This window comes from Lipophrys pholis (assembly GCF_963383615.2).
Source record: "Lipophrys pholis genome assembly, chromosome: 3".
NCBI classification, from domain to species: Eukaryota; Metazoa; Chordata; class Actinopteri; order Blenniiformes; family Blenniidae; genus Lipophrys; species Lipophrys pholis.
Genome location: NC_137627.1, coordinates 29,035,445 through 29,061,687, shown reverse-complemented (window position 1 = coordinate 29,061,687; position 26,243 = coordinate 29,035,445). Strand labels below are relative to the sequence as shown.

The 26,243-nt window shown below is 42.9% G+C and overlaps 1 protein-coding gene across 1 annotated transcript in view; it reads left to right on the top strand.

Annotated features, from left to right (window-relative positions):
• The window catches only part of LOC308107619 (ATP-binding cassette sub-family G member 4-like), a gene marked incomplete at both ends in the record, with an annotated part of 47,439 nt that extends 21,958 nt beyond the window's left edge, over positions 1-25,481 (top strand). Inside the window, 13 exons of the mRNA XM_080460044.1 lie at positions 5,923-6,040; positions 13,029-13,161; positions 13,245-13,295; positions 14,473-14,618; positions 16,269-16,392; positions 16,483-16,597; positions 16,684-16,826; positions 21,604-21,702; positions 22,048-22,216; positions 22,310-22,410; positions 22,608-22,766; positions 23,745-23,863; positions 25,256-25,481. Coding sequence (XP_080316170.1) covers positions 5,923-6,040; positions 13,029-13,161; positions 13,245-13,295; positions 14,473-14,618; positions 16,269-16,392; positions 16,483-16,597; positions 16,684-16,826; positions 21,604-21,702; positions 22,048-22,216; positions 22,310-22,410; positions 22,608-22,766; positions 23,745-23,863; positions 25,256-25,481 — 1,703 coding nt within the window. The remainder of the gene's footprint in view (positions 1-5,922; positions 6,041-13,028; positions 13,162-13,244; positions 13,296-14,472; positions 14,619-16,268; positions 16,393-16,482; positions 16,598-16,683; positions 16,827-21,603; positions 21,703-22,047; positions 22,217-22,309; positions 22,411-22,607; positions 22,767-23,744; positions 23,864-25,255) is intronic.
• Between the last annotated feature and the right edge of the window lie 762 nt (positions 25,482-26,243).

Sequence of the window (26,243 nt, the reverse complement as noted above, 5' to 3'; positions counted from 1 at the left end):
GCTTTAACGTATAGCACAGGTTCTTAAAGGACTCTGGTTTCTCAAATTTGGAAAATAGCATTGCTGGTAAAGAGGAGTTGTTGGTAGAGTTGGCCTCCATTTTAAGCCACAGTGGGGTAGAGGGTGTCTGACTGTCCAGAGTACCTTGTTGCCAAAACATTAACGCCCTAACATTGGCAGCCCAATAAAAATGTTTAAAAACTGGCAGGCCCAATCCTCCCTCCGTTTTAGACTTCTGTAAGTGTATCTTTGAGATTCTGGCATGCTTGCCATTCCAAATATAGGAAAGGATAATGGAATCCAAGTCTTTAAAAAAAGCGGATGTAAGATAAATTGGGAGATTTTGACATAAATACAGAAATCTAGGGAGACAAACCATTTTAATCGAGTTTATGCGCCCAATCATTGATAGAGGCAAAAGCTTCCAACCTTCAATATTCTGCTTTAATCCTGATATAAATCCTGCAAAATTCAATTTGAAAATACATTTTGGATCTTTGGGTATAGTCAAACCAAGATAAGTGAAATGGTCATTAACTACCCTAAATGGAACTCTTTCCAAAAAGCCTGGTGAGTAAATTTTGGTGAGAGGCATAAACTCACTCTTTGACCAGTTTATGGTGTATCCTGACATTTTTCCAAACGATGTAATCAGGCTGAGAAGATGAGGAACCGACTTCTCAGCATCCTGCAGATACAATATTACATCGTCAGCATATAAACTGATGATCGTCTCCACACCACCAACCTGAAGCCCACGTAAGTGTGGATGCGCTCTAATTGCTGCAGCAAGAGGCTCCAGTACTATAGCAAAAAGTGCCGGTGATAAGGGACAACCCTGCTGAACTGAGCGTTGCAGGAGAAATGAAGTTGACCGATCGCCATTCGTCAAAACAGAACACAGTGGACTTGCGTATATTAATTTTACCCAAGATATAAAATCTTCACCAAATCCAAACCTACGCAATGACTCAAATATGTAAGGCCACTCAACCTGATCGAAAGCTTTATGTGCATCAAGAGACAAAATAGAAGCTGCTTTGGTGTGACTATAATCAGTGTAGATAGTATTGAGCAGTCGTCTAACATTGGAAAAAGACAGTCGACCAGGGATGAATCCCGTCTGGTCAGGGTGAATAATAGATGTTAGATGCCTATTCAATCTTGTAGCCAGGATTTTAGTTATTATCTTCCGATCAACATTTTGAAGTGCGATTGGCCTAAAACTAGCGGGATCTGTTTCCTCTTTGCCCTTTTTTAAAATAAGAGAAATGTTGGCTTCATAGAGAGTTTTTGGTAACTTCTCACCACTTTTGGAGTCACGAATCATTCTGAGTAAAAGGGGCGCAAGGATATCACAGAACTTCTTGTAAAATTCTGAGCTAAAGCCATCAGGCCCGGCTGCCTTATTCGGTGAAAATGACTTTATAGCAGTGATGATTTCCTGTAGGGTGATGTCGGAGTCAAGGTGTTTCCTGGCAGTATCACTCAATTTGGGTAATAAAAGAGTATCGAAGAAATGATTAAAATCGGACTGTGAAGCTGTGTGTTTAGACGAGTAAAGTTCACAGTAGAACTCACAGAACCGATTGTTTATATCAGCAGGATTGGTTATGAGCGCACCAGTCTTAGATTTAGTACTATAAATTGCTCTCGAACTCTGGGCACCCTTAAGCTGTCGTGCTAACAGTTTGCCTGGTTTATCCCCAAGTTCAAACTTTTTTTGCCTTAATTTCAAAAGTAAGTTATTAATTTGATCACTCATGATACCGTTATATTCATATTTAAGCTTCATTATCTCTTTATATTGATCAGGTGATTTTGAAATTTGATATGTTCTTTCTAACGTAGGAAGTAAGTGGTTAATTTCAAGCAGTCGCTTTTCTCTTTTTCTCTTAAGGGCTGATGTATAAGAGATTATGTTACCTCGCAAAACTACTTTTAATGCTTCCCATAAGGTGGAATCAGACACTTCACCGTTGTCATTTAAATCTATGAAGTCTTTCAATTTAGAGGAAATGTTATTAATGAAATTGTCATCGCCAAGAAGATTTGGATTAAAACGCCAAGAATATGCCTGTTTTGCAAGAGAAATATTTACTGATATTGTTAAGGGGCTATGATCTGAAATCAGTATATTATGATATTTGGAATTAGTGATCCGTGAAATTAGGTTTGAGCTGACCAAGAAATAATCAATCCTACTGTAAGACTTGTGCACGTGAGAATAAAAGGAGTAGTCTCTGCTTGTCGGGTGCTGGATCCTCCAAATATCAACCAGGCCTCTAGTTTTTAGAAGATTGTTTAGAAGCCGTACGGATGCAATATCTGGTGGTGGCCGTGTAGATAATCTATCTAGGAAAGGATCTAGGTAACAGTTGAAATCCCCAGCAATCACTATATTTGAGTTATTGTCATCTGGAAGCAAGTCAAATACTTTAGAAAAAAAATTAGGCTCATCCGTATTCGGGCCATATACGTTAAGAAAGGTTAACGGGAATGAGTTTATGCTACCAGAGACCATAACAAATCTCCCAAGAGGGTCATTGATTACAGAGGATATCTGAAATGGGACAGTCTTTCTGAATAGTATTGCTACACCACGGGCGTGGGAGGTGAATGGCGATTGATAAATTTGAGATATCCAATTACACTTTAATCTGTGATGCATTGTAGCTTTAATGTGGGTCTCTTGTAGGAAAATTATATCTGCAGATAGGGATTTGAGATGTTTAAAGACTTTCCCTCTTTTGACTGCACTACCGAGCCCTTTCACATTCCATGAAACTAACTGTAAATCTCTGCCTCCGACTTGTAAACTCCCCTGTGTGTTAATCATTTAAGAACAAAAACAAAAAAAGGGGAGAGAAATACAACAGTGTACATATACACACTCCATCTGGTTTGCAAACATTTTTAAAATACAATGAAATAGAACCTTGCATCTGAGCCAAAGAACAAGAACAAATACAAACATCACAAACTCCCCCCACCCCCCCTTTGCGTCCACTGAACCTGACTCAAAACTTCCCCGTTTTACCTGAGCTGGAGCTACCGGACAGATGGTAGACTCAACGTGAGTCACGGCGCCCCCACCACAAAACTCAACATAATGACTTCAAAATATATTTAAAACACCACTGGAAAAAATGAGTGCGAGAGAAAAATAAAATACAAAATAAATACAAACAAAAATTAACAAAATAAATAAGCAATAAACAAATGCACCTTCATTAAGTATAATTCAATGGTAGTTGGACAGAGTCAGTACTTTGTAGAATAATAATGAACAGATCCAGAAACAGTCCAAATTGTGGTGCATTTGGCTTAAGTAGATGAAAAAAAATTAAAATAAATAAAATAAAAATACAAAAAATAATAATAATAAAAATAAAAAATTGAAATAAATAAAGATAAAATTAAATAAAATTAAAAATAATCACTCTCACCTCGAATGTGCGATAGGATTTATTGTATTGCTCAACTTTAGACCGTCCTACTCATTCACCAGAGCGTCACGTTTCCTCTGCAACAGAGCTGCCTTTGCTGTCGCTGGATCTTTGAATGTCTCCGGTGTTTCTTCGTCACGCCAGTGTACACACAGTCGGGCCGGGTAGCGCAGATAGTGCTTGATTCCTTCATCTCTCAGGGTTTGCATCACGTCACGGAAGGCACGGCGCTCAGTCATCACTTCGTTGGTGTAATCCGGGAAAATCAGGACCTTGTTTCCTTTGTACTCCATTGGTTGTGACCGGCTGAGGCGTATAATCAGCTCCCTCACCTGAAAATGGTGAATGCGAGCCATGATGGTGCGCGGTCTGCTTCCAGCTGCCGGCTTGGGCTGCAGAGAGCGGTGTGCTCGATCGACTTTCACTGGATTCGGAAAGTGTTGTTTGCCCAGCAGCTCTGGAATAAGTCTGGAAACAAAATCAGTAGGTCTTCCTCCCTCCGCATCCTCCTTTATACCAACAATCTTAATGTTTTGTCGGCGTGAGCGACCCTCCAAATCCAGCACTCTGTTTTGAAGCTGACTGGCGTGCTTGGATAAATCCTCGTATTTGGCTCCGAGGGCATCGATGCGCTCCTCCAGAGCGCTGATCGTTTGCTCTTGACTGACCATGCGGTTCTGTAAATCAGTTTGTACGGAGAGTACTGACTGAAACTTAGTATCAAAAGCATCAAAACGCTCGTCAAGCTTTCCCAAAATCGACTCGGATATCTCCTTGCACATTTCCTTACATATTTCGTAAGTCTGGGTTCTGTCATCCGGAGGGTTAGCTGGTGCTTTAGCAGAGGGCTCAGTGGGACGGACATTGTTAGCAGGCCCGTTAGCATTAGCCCCGCCGATGTATCCGTCAATGGTCTTATTCTTATTTGAGGCGCTTGTCTTCGGAGGCATGGTTCAGGAATGTAGTACTGGATGTAAAAGGCAGATGTGTGAGCAAAAAATAACTCCTGGGGAGATTTACCGTGGTGTAAAGCAGTTTTGTTGAAGCTGTGGTGGAGAGCACAAGCCAAACACGTCTACATCCTACGCCTGCGCACTAGCGCCCCCCGAGAAACTGTTTTCTTGCTCACTCAGTCACATGTTAGTGGTTTTTTCTATGGCACTGCAGTAGCTTTCTGTTGTTTTATAGTGAGATCTCGTGGTCTAAGGTGGTATTTACTGATGTATTTCCATGTGGAAACCAATTCACTTTTATTTCTATAGCCTCAGATACAACACTTCAAGGCACTTTTATGGAGAGAAGGCGGTGGAAAGAAAAGCTCCCTTTTAACAGGAATAAAACTGCAGAACCAGACTCGGAGGTGGAGGCTTTCTGTTGTTCTGGTTAGGCTTAGGAGATAAAACCCGCGAAAAGTCTGGTTCCACAGAAAGTCCTCTCCTCTGAGTCTGGTTTTCACTTTTTCCCATCAACATGAAGACAGACCATTTTCGAAAAGCTCCAACTTGGAAGCTGTTTTCAAAGAGTTGTGCTTTGTGACTCTGAGCATCGTTGTTGTGTAAACAGACGTCTGAAACGCAACAAAAGTTTTGCAAATTTACTTAAGATTGTTGTCGTGTAAATGGGTGCTAAGTCTACATTCAATGAAACTGATTTTCCTCTGAGATCTTTCTTAATTTGAAGTCATCCATTTTTGATGATGTGATTGGAAACTCACCATTTAAGTGAACAGCAGTGGTCCATTATTGAATTTAAGTGCCACAAGGGGTGACTGGTCATTAGAGGCTGATGAAGTCTTACTTTAGAAGAGAAACTGGAGGTAGACTGTGTGACATGATCACAAAAGCCTTCTAAGAATCAATCTCACATATGAATTCACTGCTAATCTATTGGCCGAATTGCTGCCTTTCATGCAGGAGGCAGGTGTTCAATTTCTGGCCAAAACATTGTTCTGTTTATTTTATTTTCATTTATTTTTTTGTTCAACTATTCCCAGTGTTCAACCTCTTCATGGGTCTCTTGATGTGCAGCTCACGTGTTCACATGTTTCTTTTCATTGGGTTCAACATTACATCAGTAAACAAAGCTCACTGACCGTGTGTTTGCACAACATATGTGACAGTGGCGACGTAACACCAGCATCCTTTGTTGCTCTCTGAAAGGCACATAAACCAAACACACAATGTTGTTTACACACCAGTTGATTATTTCTTCTTTTTTTTTTTTTTAAGACCATGGGGCTGTACTGTATAATTATAACTAGAAGAAGCCATATGTAAGTACTCAGTATTGGCAAGTAGCTAAAAGTTAGTACTTGTACTTGTCCTTTAAAAACATGGTATGAGTGCGAGCCTACATGCAACTAACAAGTGGCTTTACGCGCAAACTATGGGTTTTCAATGTGTCTAGATATGTATTTAAATTCTTAGATACATATTTTTACATTTTTATCAAGTTTTTGTTGTTTTATTCCCAGGGTTCAAAGCTTTGTTGAAGTGCCTGTCGGGAAGGTTCTGCAGTCAGGAGCTGATCGGGATCATGGGGCCCTCAGGGGCCGGCAAGTCCACTCTGATGAACATTCTAGCTGGGTACAGGTGAGAGAACAAAAATCACCCCTTAATCAAAGTAACGCAGGAGGAAATGCGTTCTCGATGTTAAGTTAAACTCATGCTATGTTAGCCATTTTAGCAGTTTAAGCTTCTTTGAAAGTCATTTTTTAATCCAATTTGGCAATTTAGTAGTCGTGGCTGTTTTGCCCCTCTCACTGTTTTTTCTTTTTGTTTTGTTTTGTTTGTTTCTTTGGCCTTTTCTGGTGGGTTAATCTATTTGAGCCATTTTAAACTTTGTCAACCTGTAAAATCAGACCTGGCCTCCACCATGTCTCCATCTCAAGTTTAAGGCTACCCAGTCCCAGCTGTGGTTCAGCAGATGGGGAATAACTCACTGAGTAACTGGTTGGCGAGGGAGCTTCGCTCGGACTCTCACGGTCTAGCATAAGATAAGATATCCCTTTATTTATCTTGCATGTGGAGAAATTTGTAGTGGTACAGCAGGATAGTACAGAGAAAGAAGCACACATAGCAGGAACTAAAAAAAGCAGATAAAAATACAATATAATAGAAAAATATGCACACGGTGCCTATAAGTGTGGACATGTACAGAGTATGGGGGTGGGTGTATTGCACAAAAAAGCAGGTAAAAATACAATATAACAGAAGAATATGCACACGGTGCCTATAAGTGTGGACATGTACAGAGTATGGGGGTGGATGTATTGCACAAAAAAGCAGGTAAAAATACAATATAACAGAAGAATATGCACACGGTGCCTATAAGTGTGGACATGTACAGAGTATGTAGGTGGATGTATTGCACAAAAAAGCAGGTAAAAATACAATATAACAGAAGAATATGCACACGGTGCCTATAAGTGTGGACATGTACAGAATATGGGGGTGGATGTATTTTACATAGTAAATACGTTCTTATAGATTATTATTGTTATTGCACCACTTCTTGTCCAGCTGGAGTGGAGTGATATTGTCCGGTTGTGGTGTGCAGTGGTCTACTGGGAGCAGGCTTGGTTGAAGAGTCTGACTGCAGCAGGGATGAAGGACCGGCGGTATCTCTCCTTCAGACACCGCGGGTGGCGAAGCCTGTCACTGAAGGAGCTGCCCAGTGATGTGACGGTACCATGTAGGGGGTGGGAGACGGTCTCCATCAGGGATGAAAGCTTCTTCAACATCCTCCTGTCTCCCACCACCTCCACAGGGTCCAGGGGGCAGCCCAGGACAGAGCTGGCCTTCCTCACCAGTTTGTTCAGTTTGTTCCTGTCTACAGCCGTAGTGCTGCTGCTCCAGCAGACCACTCCATAGAAAATGGCTGATGCCACCACTGAGTCATAAAAGGTCCTCAGGAGCGCTCCCTGCACTCCAAAGGACCTGAGTCTCCGCAGTAGATGGAGTCTTCTCTGGCCCTTCTTGTAGAGAGCTTGTGTGTTGTCAGACCAGTCCAGTTTATTGTTCAGGTGAACACCCAGGTACTTATAAGAGTCCACTATCTCAATGTCCTTTCCCTGAATGTTCACCAGTGGGGGGGGAGTGGGTCTCCGCCTGCGGAAGTCCACCACCAGCTCTTTGGTTTTACCCGCATTGATCTGGAGGTGGTTCCGCTGGCACCAGTCCACAAAGTCCAGGTTGAGTTCTCTGTACTCCTTCTCGTCGTCGTCGTTGGTGATGAGGCCGACGATGGCGGAGTCGTCAGAGAACTTCTGTAGATGACAGGTGGATGTGTTGTGGGAGAAGTCTGCAGTGTAGAGGGTGAAGAGGAAGGGAGCCAGGACCGTCCCCTGTGGAGCCCCCGTACTGCAGATGACCAGGTCAGACACATAGTCCCGTGTCCTCACAAACTGTGGCCGGTTGGTCAGGTAGTCCAGGAGCCAGGATGTGAGGTGCGGGTCGACTCCAGTGTGCCGCAGCTTGTCCCCCAGAAGCGTGGGCTGGATGGTGTTGAAAGCACTGGAGAAATCATAGAACATGATCCTCACATTGCTCCCAGCCCTCTCCAGGTGAGAGAGAGATCTCTCCATGAGGTAGAGGATGGCGTCCTCCACCCCGATGCCTGGCTGGTAGGCGAACTGCAGCTGGTCCATCGATGAGCTCACCAGGGGGCGCAGATGGAGAAGGACCAACCTCTCCAAGGTCTTCATCAGGTGTGATGTCAGCGCCACCGGCCTGAAGTGGTTGAAGTCCTTGGGGCGGGAGATCTTCGGCACCGGTACCACACAGGTCATCTTCCAGAGCTGTGGTACTCTCCCCAGTTGAAGGCTCAGGTTGAACATGTGCCCCATGACCCCACTGAGCTGGTCTGCACAGGTTCTGAGGAGTCTGGAGCTGATGCCATCCGGACCGGTTGCCTTCCTGACCTTTAACCTCCTCAGCTCTCTGTTCACCTGGGCTGTTGTGAAGGACAGGCTGGAGCAGGGGGGCTGTGTGTTGGTAGTTGTGGGAGTGAGGGTGTGGCTGACACTGAGGGAAGCAGAGAGCGGTGTGCAGGGGGGTGGGATGGGGGTGGGGGACAGCTGGTGGTGGTGATTGCAGCGGGATGGAATGGGTCGTGGGAGGGGTGGACGTCTGTTCAAATCTGTTGAAGAAAATGTTCAGATCATTCACCCGCTCCTGGTCCCGAACCAGCTCGATGTTGGAGTCCTTGTGACCCGAGATCGCTTTCAGGTCCTTCCAGACTCCGCTGACATTCCGCTGCTGCAGCTGTTCCTCCATCTTCCTCCTGTAGCTGCTTTTCCCCTCCCTGATCTTCCTCCTCAGCTCTCTCTGCACAGTCCTCATCTCCTCCCTGTCTTTTGTTTCAAAGGCCCTCCTTTTGTCCCTGAGGAGGGCCCTTATCTCAGGAGTGATCCACGGTTTGCTGTTGGCAAAACAGCGTATGGTCTTGGTGGGAACCGTGTAATCCACACAGAAGTTTATGTAGTCTGTGATGCAGTTTGTGAGGCCGTCGATGTCCTCCCCGTGGTCCTCATAGAACACTTCCCATGCAGTTGTCTCAAAACAGTCTTTGAGAGCCTCTTCTGCCTCATCGGACCTGATTTTAATGGTGCGGGTCACAGCTGGTTGTCTGTGTACCAGAGGTTTGTACACAGGCAGGAGGTGCACAAGGTTGTGATCTGATCGGCCAAGGGGAGGGAGAGGAGATGAGGTGTATGCCCCCTTGGTGTTGGCATAGAAAAGGTCCAGTATTTTATTGTCTCTGGTGCAGCAGGTGACATATTGTTTGAAGGTGGGCAGAGTCGAGGAAGGAGAGGCATGATTAAAATCCCCCGTGATGAGGAGGAGAGCCTGTGGGTGTTTTGTCTGCAGCCTGTTTGTGAGCGAGTGCAGGACATCACACGCTGCGTGGGCGTTAGCAGAGGGGGGGACGTACGCAGTTATCGCGATAACGTGTGAGAATTCCCGCGGCAGGTAATACGGCCTCATGCTAACCGCTAACAGTTCAATGTCCTTACAGCAGAGTTGTTCTTTAACAGTGATGTGCCCGGGATTACACCATCTATCGTTCACAAACACAGCCAGCCCTCCTCCTTTCCTCTTACCACTCTCCTTTGTCCTGTCTGCCCGTGTCAGTTGGAAACCATCCAGCGTAACGTTCGAGTCTGGTGTTAGCTCCGTTAGCCAGGTCTCCGTGAATAGCATCAGGCTACATTCCCGATATTCCCTCTGAGCATCCAGAGGTCATGCCCATATTCTCAGTCAGCATTGTCAGTTCAGAGCAACAGCCTAGAGCCTGAACTGTATAATGATAACCACCTTTGTTAACGACCGTGCCCCTCTATGGCGACGTGCACTTGGTACTGTCAGAACAGTCAATTAAAATTAAAAAGAAAAAGGAAAATGAAAGAAATAAAAGAAAGAAGGCTCACTGTAAAAAATCCCCCTGGATTGATGATGCGAAAGTCCTCCCTTGAATCTTCTATTTTAACTGATTCTAAAGCTGTCAAAAAAAACCTCAGTTCTCCTCTAAACTGAGCCCATTTTCTGATCAGCTAAACTGGACAAAAAGTGTGAGCCTCCTGGGCCGTCGGCATCATGATGATAAGATCTCATGAATACTGAAGAATCACTACTTTGGTTATGTTTTATACCCCCATCTTATTCAAATTCAATCCCCTCTGGTTGGTTACTTTTCATCTGCAGTATCTGCTTTTTACAATATCATTGGCACAATCTTCATCCCATCATCATTTATTCACTCCCAAAACAACGCAATTGGTTCACGTCTGCCACAGCCCTCAGCACTTCCTCTTCGTCCGCCATCGTTGTAGTCCGCCGAAATCTTTCAGCCGTTGGCTCCCCATTCTTCATGTGTGTGCTGGACGTGCATTTTATGCTCATGAGCGTGCTTGTGATTATGTGTGTGTGTGCTCGCTTACCAAGGCAACTGTCAGTGGTGTGTGTCTGTCTGTCTGTCTGTCTGTCTGTCTGTCTGTCTGTCTGTCTGTCTGTCTGTCTGTCTGTCTGTCTGTCTGTCTGTCTCATAACCCCACAGACGCTCATGCACCGCACCCAAAAGGGCAATTACCTGTTGACCCAAGTGCAACGGCCCTTTGGCCTCATGGCTATGTGTTCGTGCGTGAACCTCCATGTGTATGTGTTTATAACTGTCCTTATACAGCAAGACCAAATCCCACATAGAACCGGTTGAAATATTGACAGGTCATAGTAATATCAACCATTACATATTTTAAAACTTAAACCTAATAATCACTTCCTCTCTTCTCTGTGTGCGAGCTTGGGTACATGTGTTGCAACCGAGCCACTTCCTTTCCTTGCCACAGGACACCAACCGTTTATGGATCCGGTTAAACCGTCACAAACTCACATCTCTATCTCATGTCTAATATTACACATCTAAACCCTAAAACTGCTAATTATCACATTTCTAAACCTCAAAGTGTTAAAAATTATACATTCATACTTCAAGATGTTTAACCCTCAAGATGTTAACCATTTTACATTTAATCCTCAAGATGTTAACCATTATACATTCATACTTCAAGATGTTAAACATTTAACTCACTCCTTCACTCCCTCTTAACACTTCCTTTTTTTTTTCACATATTGAACTCGTGAGGACATTGTTCGCATTACACACTACACACTTAAACCTTATTATTTCACACATTTAAAGGAGACATATCATGCTTTTAAATCCTTCCTTTTTACATATAAATCATACAGTTGTGGTCTATACAACGCGAAACTGCAATGCTTGGGTCTGAATTCCTCATTATTAGAGCTCCACAGGCCCCTTTTCAACCCCTTTTCTGATGTGCTTCTGAGAGCAACTCGTTTTGGGGCGGTCTCTTCAAATGCAAATGAGACACTTCATACCCCTCCTCCTCTCCAGGTTGCAGAGGTCACACTCGGTTCAACGTCACCCTGTTCGGCCATCTTTGTAGTTTGATAGAACAGATACCATTATCTAGCGGCGCAGAAACTTTATATTCACACATTATTTACAAAATGTCAACAACGGAAGATTTGTCCATCCTGCCATACATGTTGGAGCCAGAGTCGGACCCGGCGGAGCGAGATGAAAATGACGATGATGCACCTGCAGAACAACGTCTTCATATGGATGTAACGCAATGGTGTGTTACTATATTTACACTAACTTCTCCATCCATGCCCACTACTACAATACTGCCTGTATTACAACGACTATTTAACACAGAAGTTACATTATAATCTAAAACGAGCACACAGCGCTAACATATGAAGACGGTGCAACTGCTAATGCTAACAAAACAATGACAGGGACGTCTTATCATCAACACTTTTTAGCGTTATATACAGCTTACCGAAGTGCTCTGTTCGTCGTCTCCATAGATAAAAGGAACTGACCGCTCAATCAGACGAAGTCTTTCGGCAAATCCTTCTTTATACTGGCGGAGGTTGCTGAAGCAGTCGTCCTTAAAGTGCTTCGCGCACACAAAAATGACCTTACCCACAGATGTGGGTACATTTCTGTGAAAAATAAAACTCAACCAGGCACTTCGAAAAGGTTCTGATGCTGGGAGACGGTGTAACGAAGCTTGTGGGTTACTACATCCAACAACCGAACATTTCGACTTATCCTCTCGTAACTTCGGTTGGACTACAAAATCGCAGCGAGAAACAAAAATGGCGGATTGCTCGAAATGTCGATGTCCTAATTTGGCAGTTCCGCTGAGAATACTGTGACGTCATTGTTCAAAAAACGTAATAGAGAATAGAAAAATCGAAACGGATCGCAAAATATGACCAAAACAGAATATAAAGATATCAACGGAGCACCTGAAGAGACTACTTTGAACTTTTCTGTACTTCTAAACACTCTAAATATACAACAACATGCATTTAAGGGCTAAAAAAGTGGATTTAGCATGATATGTCCCCTTTAAAACTTAAAATCTATTACTTAATAATGCTTTTTTACTCTAAACCTTATAAGCTAAGCAGGCATTAGCTTCTAGCTTGTTTTTACTTCTCTAAAACTCCCTCCTAGTTAAATCTCCCTCTCCCCCTCACTGCTCTTGCTCGGCTTCTGTGATCCACCCAAGTACCACCTTCATCTGTCCAATAGACTGGCCTGACCCTTTGGTTTCTTCCACGCCTTGCCCTTTCCTGACCCCTGCCCCCTCTCTCTCGTCTATACTCCCTTCCCTATTCATCCCCACCCTGCTGATTTGGCTGAACCACTGGCTTATGATTCAACCCTTCCTGACAACTTTTATTCTATTACTTCCTGCTATTGAAGCTGTTTTGACCTATTAAGACTTTCTTTACTGTTTAGCTTCTTTTCCTTTCTAACTTTTCTTAGAGTAAGCCACCATAGTTTAATAAACTGTTCTTGAATCTAAATGTCACTCTTAATTTTGAATTGAAGTGTTTGATCAGAGTATTTTTCAATTGTAATTTGGTATGTGAATAAAATCATGAATTAGGTGTCTATCCCTTATAGTTGCAGGTTGAAGGCTCTCTGTTTAACCCACTTAGCTGGTTGCCATGTGTCCTTGCTGCTCTTCAGGGAATCAGGGATGAAGGGTCAGATCCTGGTAAATGGGAAACCCAGGGAGCTTCGGACCTTCAGGAAGATGTCCTGCTACATCATGCAGGAGGACATGCTGCTGCCACACCTCACTGCCTGGGAGGCCATGATGGTTAGCTGCTACTGAGCCTCTTTACCAGCGCCATCTGCTCCATAAACCTTGCGGTCGTTCACCATATCTCCTCTTCACTGCAGGTTTCAGCCAACCTGAAGCTGGATGAATTGATGGACGTGAAGAAAGAGCTGGTGAGCTGAACTAATAAAACCTTCTTGTGGGGATACAGGGATGTAGGGAAAAAGTATTAAAATATTATACTCAAATAAAAATACAATTACTTTGATAAACTTGTACTCAAGAACAAGTAAAATTACCAATCTAAAAATGTACTCAAGTCAAAGGAAAAAGGAAGTCATATAGAATGTACTCAAAGTAAACATTATCTAGTTACGTTTTTGACTGCAGGACAATGGTTTCTCTCTGAGGAGCGCAAGAAGTCAATGGGATGTAAATCTATCTTGGCCTCTCTGGGCAAACACAGCTTACACTGCATAATGATGTTGTCTTTCTTGCGCTTGAAGCCAAAGTGGTCCCTTGAATATGACCAGGAGTTCACATCGTTTTCCTCGAGTTCAACTTCAGCAGAAGTCGACAAGGTTTTTCTTTGTTCTGGATCAGTGCCACCAACGTCCGACTCAGTCTACATCTTTATTGTGTTTACTGCAGTTTGTTCTCCTACCCATCATTCACTGCAGTATTTTCGGGGCACAATATTTTTAATTTAATGATTTTATTTAAAAAAAATTTTACTCAGTAACAGATTTGATTGAAAATGTAGTGGAGTACAATACATATACTTTCGCCAACGCCACGATTGTTTGCGGAACCAAGTTAGCATCGCTAGCATGATAGCTGTTTGCTCATATCAATGCTAACTAGCTAGGTCACATCACTGTGTGAAACACTGAGGAGAGAGCATCTCCATGGCAACTGATGCTAATCTCCTTTGATCACCTACATGAGGTGTTTCTCTCATCCGCTTTACATGGGACATGTTTTTTATATTTTTGGGGGATTTATTCGGAAACGGTTAGCCATTACACCCAAAAATCGAATTGAGTGGTCATTGGATGATGACAAATCATCACCAAAAAATCCATGCAATTCAGAGAGTTGTTCTTCTAGGCCAGTATCATTGGTCGCCCAATTTTTGTTGGTCAAGGTAAAAACATACTTAAGTAAAAGTAAAATTACAGAGTTTACAAATGACTTAAAAAAGTAGAAGTACACAAAAACTATTCAATTTCAGTAACGTGAGTACATGTAATTGTTTATTTTCCACCCTCTGCCTAATTCTATATGTAAGTTTAGGTGGTATCTTGGGCCTGATGCCCTCCCGCTGTCCTCTTTGTCCCACCTGTTCAGGTGAATGAGATCCTGATGGCTTTGGGGCTCCTCGACTGTGCTCACACTCGCACCAACTTGTTGTCTGGGGGTCAGTGCAAACGTCTGGCCATCGCCCTCGAACTGGTCAACAATCCACCTGTCATGTTCTTTGATGAACCCACCAGGTGAGACTGGAGCCGCCACAATGGCTAAAAAGATGTTAAAAAAGCTAAAAAAAAATAAGAAAAACAGTGGCTGATGCCGCGGTTCCACAGTGCAGTATGTGCTAGAGCAGGAGGGTACAGTACAGCAAAGTGCACACAGACCCAACCTTGTCCCACCACAGAAAGTACGGTTAAAATGTAGACGGGTTTGTGAACGACGCAGGGACACGTCGAGCAAAGAACGTGGAACCGCCTGGCAACTCCGCGGCTGTCCGAGTCGTTCTTTGTGACACAGCACAAACTTTCTCATTGTAAACAGCAGCATCCAGTTCCTGCTGAATCTCCTCCTCTCCTGTTACTGAGAGGAGCGTCTGCACCTCGTTGAAAGACCGCAATGTTGTGTCGCGCGCCGACGTTTCAATAAATCCAGTTAACAAAACAACCAGTGAGCGCAAAGCGGCATATATAAACAACAACGGGAGAGTTTACTGCAGATGAAATATTTAAACATTGTGGACAAGTCGAGAGTGGCGATTGTCACTACCAATCAGCAGATGGCTGCGTTGTCGCTCCTTCTCATAGACCCGTTCCTCAGTGCTAGGTACCTCAATGGAGGGGTGATGGAAAATTGTTGCTGGTAGTTGCGTTTTTTTCCGTACCATCCACAATTTGTAACTCCCTATTATCAGGGTGTCCAAGTAACTGCTTAAAAAGTCTTCAACTAATTCAAAACGCTGCAGCCGAGAGTCCTGACAGGAACCAACATCAGAGATCACATCACTCCAATACTAACTTCTCTTCATTGGCTCCCTGTTAAATCTAGAATAGAATTAAAAATCCTTATTTTAACTTATAAAGCTCTTAACAACCAGGCTCCATCATATCTTAAAGAACTGTTAGTCCCATATCTCCCCAGAAGAGCACTTCGTTCTCGGAGTGCTGGCTTACTGGAGGTTCCAAGATTTTCTAAAAGTAGAACGGGAGGTAGAGCTTTCAGCTTTCAGGCTCCTTTTATGTGGAACCAGATCCCAGTTTCAGTTAGGGAGGCTGAAACAATCTCTACTTTTAAGACAAGACTCAAGACTTTACTATTTATTAAAGCTTACAGTTAAGGCTGCGTCAACCCCCCCCCCATTCTCTCTCTACCTCCCCTACCCGAACCGGGGTGGGTTTCCAAGGTTTGTATTTCCCCCTCAATCTATCTCTCTGTCTATTCTATCCTTTCCTCTCCTCTATCCCATCACCCCCACCGGTCACCAGAAAGCCGCCCCCTCTTAGTCTGGTTTCTGCGAAGGTTTCTTCCTGTTAGAGAGAGTTTTTCCTTTCCACAGTCGCAAATAAATCTGCTTGCTCATGTGGATTTGTTGGGTTTTTTGTCTTTTCTCTGTTAAAAGCACCTAGGAATTACTGTGTTGTATTTGATGCTACATAAATAAAGTTGAATTGAATTGAATAAACAAGCTAAAAGCCGTTTGGTTTTCATGCCGATCATGTTTCTGCATGTTCATCTTTAATGTGAATAATGATCATGAAACACAGATTTGACAAATGTGGCTCAATTCTAATGACAGTGATTCTGCAGATTGAATACAGATTAGGTATCTTGACTCCTGTGTTTTCCTTCCTCTCTTTTTTTCCTCCTGCTCATTGAACTCGTTGCTGTGTTTTCAGTGGCTTGGACAGTGTGTCCTGCTACCAGGTGGTGTCTCTAATGCGCTGTCTGGCTCTGGGGGGACGAACCATCATCTGCACCATTCACCAGCCCAGCGCCAAACTGTTTGAGATGTTTGATAAGGTGCGTGTGGACCGGTAGATTCTTGCATTGGAAGTCATAGTCCCAGTTTGTAGAAAATATTAGCTGATGTGTGGTGTTGTTCCTCCACAGCTCTACATCCTCAGTCAGGGTCAATGTATCTACAAAGGTTCAGTTCCTAATCTCATCCCCTACCTGAAGACGCTGGGCCTGTACTGTCCCACCTACCACAACCCGGCTGACTTCAGTATGTCCAACGCACGTCGCTTTCTGTTGTTCTTCCGCGAAAAATGCATTCATCTCATTTCTTAAGACTTTGTCCTTCTGGTTCAGTCATTGAAGTGGCATCAGGTGAATATGGAGACCTAAACCCAGTGCTGTTTGAAGCAGTCCAGGGTGGATTGTCTGCCTTAGAGGAGAAGAAGAATCCGTGGGACACCAACGGTTCCTCGGACTGTGCCACAAGTAGCACCATGGTGAGTTTTGCCCACTGTAATGTCTTGGTCAGGTCAGGACGATATTCAGCAACATGAGCTGATCAAATCAGCGTATTTTTCCTGTCTACCTGCTGTAAAGTTCTATATAACAACCATAGCAGCACCAGCAACACAGTGACTAGCGTGTGGAAATATTTAAATGCAGGATGTGAAAATAGTCCAACAGACACTTGTAATATCAGCAATACCAGTGTTCCAAGAGGTGGATACATTCAATTCAATTCAATTCAATTCAATTTTATTTGTAAAGCGCTAAATCACATCAACAAATATCTCAAAGCACTCTTACAATGATAGAGTACAACAGGACCCAACTAAACCCTTCCAAAGCAAGCAGGTGTAACAAGCAACAGTGGCCAGGAAAAACAGCCTCGCATGGAGAGAAGTTCATAAGAACTCCCTCTTCAGGAAGAAACCGTGGGGCGGACCCTAGACTCTGGAAGGGCGGCCATCCGCCTTGACCGGTTGGGGGGAGAAGTACATGGGATAGGACAGGGAGAGAGAGGAAAGAAGAGGGAGAGAGAGAGTGGCAGACAGGCCAGATAAGTACAAATACTAAGAAAAGTCTATGATGAACGTTGGTCTGATGATGAACCAATCTCAGTCTGGAGTTTAAGGGCCGTGCCGTTGCGGTGGGGTCCCGGTGCTGTGGTGGGGTCGGGTAGTAGGACCGTCGTAACTCCACTCTGTGAGTCTTGTGTCTGATCCCCTGGATCCTGCTCTCCTCCTGTCAGGGAGAAAAAAGACGGCGGTAGTATCTGGTGGCTACAGTAATGTTGTTACACAGAGAGAAAGAAAGAAAGACAAGAAACAGAACCTCCAAATGTAGAGTTACTCCCTTTAACGGGAGAGAGAAAATCCCCTCAGCAGTCTAGGCCTATAGCAGCTCAACTTAGTGCTCCTATTTTATTCCTAATGATAAGCTTTATCAAAGAGAAAGGTTTTTAGTCTACTCTTAAATAAACTAATGGTGTCGGCCTTTCGGACCGAGGCTGGTAGTTGATTCCAGAGTAAAGGAGCCATATGGCTGAAACTCCTGCCTCCTGTTTTACTTTTATGGACTTTAGGGATTACCAACAGTCCTGCATCCTCAGAGCGAAGGGCTCGTGGAGGGTGATAAACTTCTAGAAGTTTCTCGATATAGGACGGAGCCTTCTGATGAAGAGTTTTATATGTGATCAGAAGGATCTTGAATTCTATTCCAGATTTAATTGGAAGCCAGTGTAAGGATGCTAAGACTGGGGAGATGTGCTCTCTTCTTCCAGTTCTGGTTAGTAAACGTGCAGCAGCGTTCTGCACTAGCTGTAAGATCCTAACAGAGGAGTTTGGACATCCTGACATTAGGGAGTTACAATAATCTAATCTTGAAGTCACAAAGGGATGAATAATTTTTTCTGCATCTTTGAAGGACAAGAAGTTTCTAATTTTTGCAATATTCCTTAGATGGAAGAAGGCTGTCCTGGAGACATGTTTAACATGGGAAATAAAGGACAGATCCTGATCAAAAATAACACCCAGGTTCCTAATATCACTGTTAGAGGTTAAGGTAATATTATCTAACCTAATCAGACTGTCTGAAAAGTTATCCCTGAGCTTTTTAGGACCTAGGATTAGAACCTCAGTCTTGGATGTGTTGAGCATTAAGAAGTTGATAGACATCCAGGACTTAACGTCCCTGAGGCAGGACTCTAATTTAACAAGTTGGTCGGCCTGATTGGCTTTAATTGATAAATATAGCTGAGTATCATCTGCATAACAATGAAAGTTAATGTTGTGTTTCCTAATAATATTTCCGAGTGGTAACATATAGAGATTAAACAATATCGGTCCGAGGACGGAGCCTTGTGGTACTCCACACCGGACCCGTTCATGCATTGAAGATTTGTTATTTACATGAACAAATTGAAACCGGTCAGATAAATATGATTTAAACCAGTTTAAGGCTAAGTTTTTAATGCCGACGGCATCTTCTAATCTCCTTAAAAGTATATTATGATCGACAGTGTCAAATGCGGCACTAAGGTCCAGAAGAACTAAAACAGATAGAAGACCTCTATCTGAGGCCATTAGAAGGTCATTAGTAACTTTTAGCAGTGCAGTCTCTGTACTGTGGTTCATTCTGAAGCCGGACTGAAAGTCCTCTAACAGATTATTCTCGTGCAGATAATCATTGAGTTGTTTAGCGACTACTTGCTCCAGAACCTTTGACAGGAAAGGAAGGTTGGAGATGGGCCTGTAGTTTGAGAGAAGGCTTGTGTCTAAGTTTGGCTTCTTAATGAGAGGTTTAATAACTGCTAGTTTAAAGGATTGTGGCACATAGCCTATTGTTAGAGACTGGTTAATAATTGCGAGTATAGAATAATTAATTAGTGGCAGTGCCTCTTTCAGAATTCTAGTAGGAATTGGGTCCAACAGGCTAGTAGTTGGTTTAGCAGAAGAAATAAGGGAATTTAGTTCGACTAGTTGTATTTGCTGAAAGCATTCCAGATGACTGTTAGGTTTAACCAGTTCCTCTGTTATGGGGCTAACGGACGGTAGGGTTTGATGGATGTTATCCCTAAGCGTTGTAATTTTATTTTGAAAGAACTTCATGAAGTCCTCACTACATATATTGATAGGAATGGTGGGCTCAACGCTATTTTGGTTCTTGGTCAGTTTGACTACAGTACTGAAAAGAAACCGAGGGTTGTTTTTGTTTTCCTCTATTAAGGATGAGTAGTAATTAGTTCTACTTCTACTCAGAGCTTTCTTATAAGTTTTGAAGCTATCCTTCCAGGCTATATAATCTATGTCTGTTTTTGTTGAACGCCAAGTTCTTTCTAATCTACGGGAGCGTTGTTTAAGCTCGCGGGTTGATGAGTTGGGGATGACTTTTCCTGTTTTTTCATTTTCATTTTTTGAGGAGCTATGTCGTCTAGCGTTGTTTTTAGCATATCTGTCAGACTGTTTGTTAGGTATTCAATGTCTGAGCTAGCAACAGTATACGGGTCAGGAAGATTCACGACTGATTCTATAGCAGAGGGAATTCTTTCCTTGAATTTAGTTACTATGTTATCAGAGAGAGACCTGGTTAACACGGCTTTAACCGGAGGGTTATAACTATTTAGAACAAAGTCAAAGGTTATTAAGAAGTGATCTGACAGGAAATCATTGTGAGGAGAGATGGTCAGATGCTCTATATTCAAACCATAAGTTAGAATAAGGTCTAGGGTATGTAGATGTTTATGGGTAGGCCCGTCTACTACCTGAGAGAAACCTAGAGAGTCAAGTGTAGATTTAAAGCTGGCACTGAAACTATCATTTTCTACGTCAACATGAACATTGAAGTCTCCTACCATGATAACCTTATCTTTAGTCAGGGCTAGATCTGACAAAAATTCAGAGAATTCAGTTAAAAAAGTTGAATAAGGTCCAGGAGGACGATAAATGATTACAAATTCTACAGAATTTACTATTTTATTTGACGGGTGTCGCATGGTCATGCTCAGACTCTCAAAAGAACTAAAGTTGGGTTTTGGGTTAATATTAATTAGTAACTGAGAGTTATAGATGGCTGCCACGCCCCCTCCTCGACCACTTTCACGAGCTATTTGAGTGTTAATATGACTTGGAGGGGAGGCTTAATTTAGACTAACATACTCATCTTTACATAGCCAGGTTTCTGTTAATCCAAAGAGATCAATGTTGTGTTCGGTTATCAGATCATTGACTAGAAGAGCTTTGGATGATAAAGATCTAATGTTTAGGAAACCACATTTAATTTTTTTGTCTTGATTTTGTCTAGTTTCACACTTGATACGGATTAAGTTTTTGTAGTCATTAGAAGTTATTTTCCTAGGTTTAGATAGTTTTATACTTGTGGTGGTCCGAGGGATAGACACAGTCTCTATGGGATGTATAACTATGTTAGCTATGGTTGGTGACTGCCGAGAGGGAAACTCAGAGAGGCGTGTAGGACTGCGACTCTGTTGCCTAGTCCCCACTCTGGTGCGTCAGGATGGAGGAGCTAAGCTTTTAACTATGTTTCTAGATAAGAGGTACGCTCCATCCAACGTGGGATGGATGCCGTCCCTCCTGATGAGACCAGGCTTGCCCCAGAAGGACTTCCAATTATTAATGAAGCCTACCGAGTTACTGGGACACCACCCTGACAGCCAGCGCATCAGAGCTCCATCATTTAATTTAAATGATGACGGTCATTTCTGTCTTTGCTGGGTTCAGTAACAGTTTGATAATATCATTTCCAAACAGCAGCAAGACGGGCTCCTTGTTTACTGATATCTGACTGATTATGGATGAAAACTGACAACTATACCTGCAAATCATCAGTATAACAGTGGAAGGCAGGACCCAACAGTGCTAAATACAGTGAGAACAGTTGTCCCAGTACAGCTCCCTGAGGGATCCCACGTTTCACGACACAGGATTTTGATAGAGTGTCATTGGAAAATCTAGATCAATGAAACATCCAACCACAGTACACGATAGAATTTTAGCCTGTCAGGTCAAATTTGATGATGCACTTGAGTTAAAATAGATATATCACATATAATATGATGTAATTGGTGTGTAGAATATTTGATTGAGATTTCTAGCTTTGAAAGAATGAATGAAAGTCAAACAGGATTCATAACTGGAAAAGTACTGAGATCACAGTGAATGAGTGTAGAAGATAGTCATAAATTTGTTACTTAAGCTCTGAAAGTTGCATGTTTGCAGCTTTTATCTGACGCTGACTTTTGCTTTGTTTCCACAGGATGGAGGGAACATAGAGAGCCATACGTTTGCCACTAGCACTCTGACACAGTTCTGTATCCTCTTCAAGAGAACCTTCATAACTATATGTCGAGACCAGGTGAGTGACCACCTCTTTTCACCAGTCATTCTTCATTGAAAGCAGAAGCTACCCCCAAATTCTCAAAGTGTGGGAGCTGAAGCCTTTATGAGGCACTTAAAGAAATACTTGACAGTTCCAAGTCTTTGGTTTTATAGAAGGACAATTTGCTTTATTCCACTTGTGTGACTCAGGCCCTGTTTTCGCGACAAATTTCCAAGTGAAAATGCAAAACTTTCGTGACATTTTGGGTGTCAGTTCATTCAACCATGGTGCTCAAGACCACTGAAAATGCCTGTTATAGCTGTTAGCTTGTAGCCGTGTAACATATAACCTTCTGATACCTTCCATCTCTTGTGTTCTTAGGTTCTGACCCACCTCAGACTAATTTCCCACATCTCCATAGGTGTGTTAATAGGTTTGCTCTATCTGAACATTGGCAATGATGCCAGCAGGGTCTTTAACAACACTGGATTTCTCTTCTTCTCTATGCTCTTCCTCATGTTTGGAGCACTAATGCCAACTGTGTTGACTTGTGAGTATGACTGAGCGATTCAGTGATTTCAACCTCCGCCCATGTGTGAAATCGAAGTGTGTGTGTGTGTGATGACTTCTGCTCTGTGCTCAGTTCCTTTGGAGATGTCCGTATTTCTGCGGGAACATCTGAACTACTGGTACAGCCTGAAAGCGTACTACCTGGCCAAAACCATGGCTGATATTCCATTCCAGGTCAGCAGCAACACCTCTCAAGGCTTCAGTCACAAAACGATTTTAAAATTAAACCAGTGTAGCGTTGGGCATTCACGCTCTGTAATAATAAGTTTTTGTTTATGAGAATACAGAGGTTGTAGGAGAGAATAATGGATTGGGGATGTACATTGTGGCAGCTCCACTACATATGTGAGTAAGGTTTGCCTTGCTTTCAGGTGATCTGCCCCATCATGTACTGCAGTATCGTGTACTGGATGACAGAGCAGCCGCCTGAGGCCAGCCGCTACCTGCTCTTCATCGCTCTGTCCATCTGCACTGCCCTGGTGGCCCAGTCATTGGGCCTGCTGGTCGGCGCTGCATCCACCTCGTTACAGGTACCGCAGGGCTGCAATGGTGTCATGGTTAATAACCTGTGGTCTTTGCTGAACAGGTTCATAGACAGTCAATCTCACAGTTATGTGACAAACAGTCTGTAGTCTTCCACCAGTATTGAAACTTCATGTTGTTTGCCCTACTACACCATACAGTTACCACCGGCAGAACATGACAATTGATGCCCTCTCTGCAGTATTGGCCTTCCAAGTTGGCCTCTTCTCCAAACTACGGCCATGTCTGGAATCTCACTTGTTTTAGTTTCTTCTATGCGCATAGAAACCACATGAAGAAGGGCTAGCTCGTTCTTCCTTTTCTTCTTCTTCCTCTTCCTCTTCTTCTTCTTTTGGGTGTAACAGAAATTTGCATCCATCTGCTGTTTCTATCTACATTGTTTCCCCCTGCTCTTGTCGTCCCTGATGCCTGTTTTTCCTCTCTCTCTTATAAGCAGTTTTTCATCTCGAATGACTGTTTCCCTTCTTCGTCATCTTCACTTGGATTAAATGGCAGTCGGCATCTGTGAAGTTGCATTCACAGATGCACCATTCCCACCACTCAAAGAAAGAAAGAAAGAAAGAAAGAAAGAAACATTCGTCAAACTCCGCCATTGAGGCTTAGCTTGTGTGGCTTAAGGCAAGATAGTTGGTCTGCATCATTTATTTGGTTCATCATATGTCAATACTACCTCTAATTCAGTGGAGTTTAACATCATGAAGTGCCAAATTAATCAAATTTGCTTCTCAGTGTGCCAAGTAATAAACTCATCGACAAAATCTAACATACTTAACAGCTCAACAGTTGCTTTTCATTCCAATTTAAAATCAAAATCAAAGTTTTGGATGTCGCTTTCTTTTCTGTAGGTTGTGTTGTTCTTATTCCTACATGTGTTTGTTATAAAGATGATCTAAAGATCTAAATCCATGTCCGCGGCTGAACTTTCCAACAGAGCGCAGACCGCGTCATTGTTAATCCTCCCACAGGTGGCCACATTCGTCGGACCAGTCACAGCCATCCCCGTGCTGCTCTTCTCCGGATTCTTTGTCAACTTCGACACCATCCCCAAGTATCTTCAGTGGAGCTCCTACATGTCCTACGTCAGGTGTGTAACTCTGTGCACTCAACGACAGAGCTGACTATATCCATGGCTCTACAGTCACTAGATTTTAAAAATGATTTATGTTGTGAGATCCTCTTCTGCACCAATTATACGCCACTGCAATGAAGCATTAGTAGCATGTCTATGTTTGTCCTGACACAACCGCTGCTCTAAGCCCGAGGTCACCACTCCCCCTGCCTATCAAATGTATTAATTTTCTCTTTTTACTGAATTCATATTAGTTTAGAGCAGGGGTCTTCAAATCCGGGCCTCAAGAGCCAGTGTCCTGCACGTTTTAGCTCTCTCCTAGCTTCAGATTGAGGTGATAATCAAGCTTGTAAAAAAGCCCAATATCGAGCCCCTGTGCACCTGTGAGAGACCTAAAACTTGCAGGACAGTGGCTCTTGAGGGCCAGATTTGAAGACCACTGCTTTGGAGTGAGGGAGGGAAATTGACCCCAATCCGATTCTGCAGCATAATTAAGTGAAAATGATGATCTTTAACAGTCAACATCTAAAAACTCACCACACTCTGAGAGAAATTCGGTCTGAGTACAGAAATACTCAAAGTACAATAGAGTATTTACAGTGGTGCAGAACAATAAAGAAGAAATGGGTTTAACTGAGGTCAGATTACTAAATGCACAGCAGACTGAATGTGAATAAAGGAACTCACAGAAAGACAACACACTGTGAACACAGGGTGCAGTGAAATCATCAGTCCATCCATCAATTCATCAATCCAACATCATTCTATTGATTATATCATCTATCCAACCATTCATTAAATCATCCAACAATCCATCTATTAGTCCATCATTTCTTCCATGCAGTAATTGATCCATCCATTTACGCACCAATCCAATAATCCAGTCATTCCTCCATCCATTTAAATACTTCATCGTCCAACTATTCATCTACCCAATCTATCCTTCCGGCCTGCCATCCATCTATTTGGATCATCGATTCATCCACAATCCATCCATTCTCACATCCAATAAAGATCCATCTAATTAAAACCACCATAATAATCTGTCCATTCATCTGTTTGTTAATACAGACATCATGCATCAATCAATGAATCTGCCAACCATCCATTAATCTTTCAATCCATTCATACAGTCACCCATCCATCATGCATCCATCAATTCACCCTTTTATCCATCCATCCATCCCTCTATCCATCATCCAGCTATTCATTCAGCCATTATCCATCCATCATCCATCAATCCATCCATTATCCATTAATTCACGCATCCATCCATCCATCCATCCTTCCATCCATCTATTATCCATCCATCCATTCATCCATCCATCAATTCATCCTCAGTACTTGCTTCATGAAGACATGTAGTAGTTTACAGTGGGGACTGTACCTGTGTCATTTCTTTCTCAGGTACGGTTTTGAAGGTGTGATCTTGTCCATCTACGGGATGAACCGCTCCAAGCTGGAGTGTCCGGGCAAAGTCTGCAAGTTCCAACAGCCTGAAGAGGTCCTACAGCTGCTGGACGTGGAGGATGCCAAGCTCTACATAGACTTCATTGTCCTGGGCGTCTTCTTCCTCATCTTGCGGCTCGCCACATACCTTGTACTCTGCTATAAGATCAAATCTGAGCGATAGTCTGCTCTTTCTCTCCAAAACCTACGGGTCTCCACGATGCCACGCGGGACATCTCCTCGTTTGACTTGTACACATTGCTGCTTAAAACTGATGGAACACAAGTCCTGACTGTGTGCTGCAGCGGAGGTCAAACACACACCGGCTTTACCTCATCGAGACTGAACCATTCCATCATAGTACTGTACATCTCATCAAGGAGGCAACAGGCAGACATCTGCACGCTTCTTGTCCACCTTCTGCCACAGTTTTAGGTCCATTAACCTGCAAAACTCCTCAAGACGCACAGTGTTTACACAGCTCTTTAAGCCCCAAAATTTTTAAAATCTGTTGCACTGAGAATAGTTTGGAATTCCTAGAAGAGATGATTGTGTCTGTACGCTACATGAGAGCATTAGTTATTCTTCTCTTATCACTTGATTGAACTCAACTGTAGTTATGTCCAATCACCTCTTCATGTCAATCATTTGTAATCTGTGGATAGATGTAAATTCAGCTTTTCTATGATTGAAGAGATTAGATTTTTTTTTTCTTATTTGTACTGTAATAAAATGGAGAATCTTTCTAATGTTAGGTTGAAAAACAAATCAATAAGCCTTAATCGTTTCACTGTGTTGTGTGTCTTTAATATTCTATGCATATGCAATTAGAACACTATTTAATGCACACTAGGGGAATTAAGAGTATTGTTATTATTGTTGTTCTGTGTTCACGGACCTGCTCCTGCAATCATATCTGAAGTTTTCTGTTCAATCTGAATCTGTG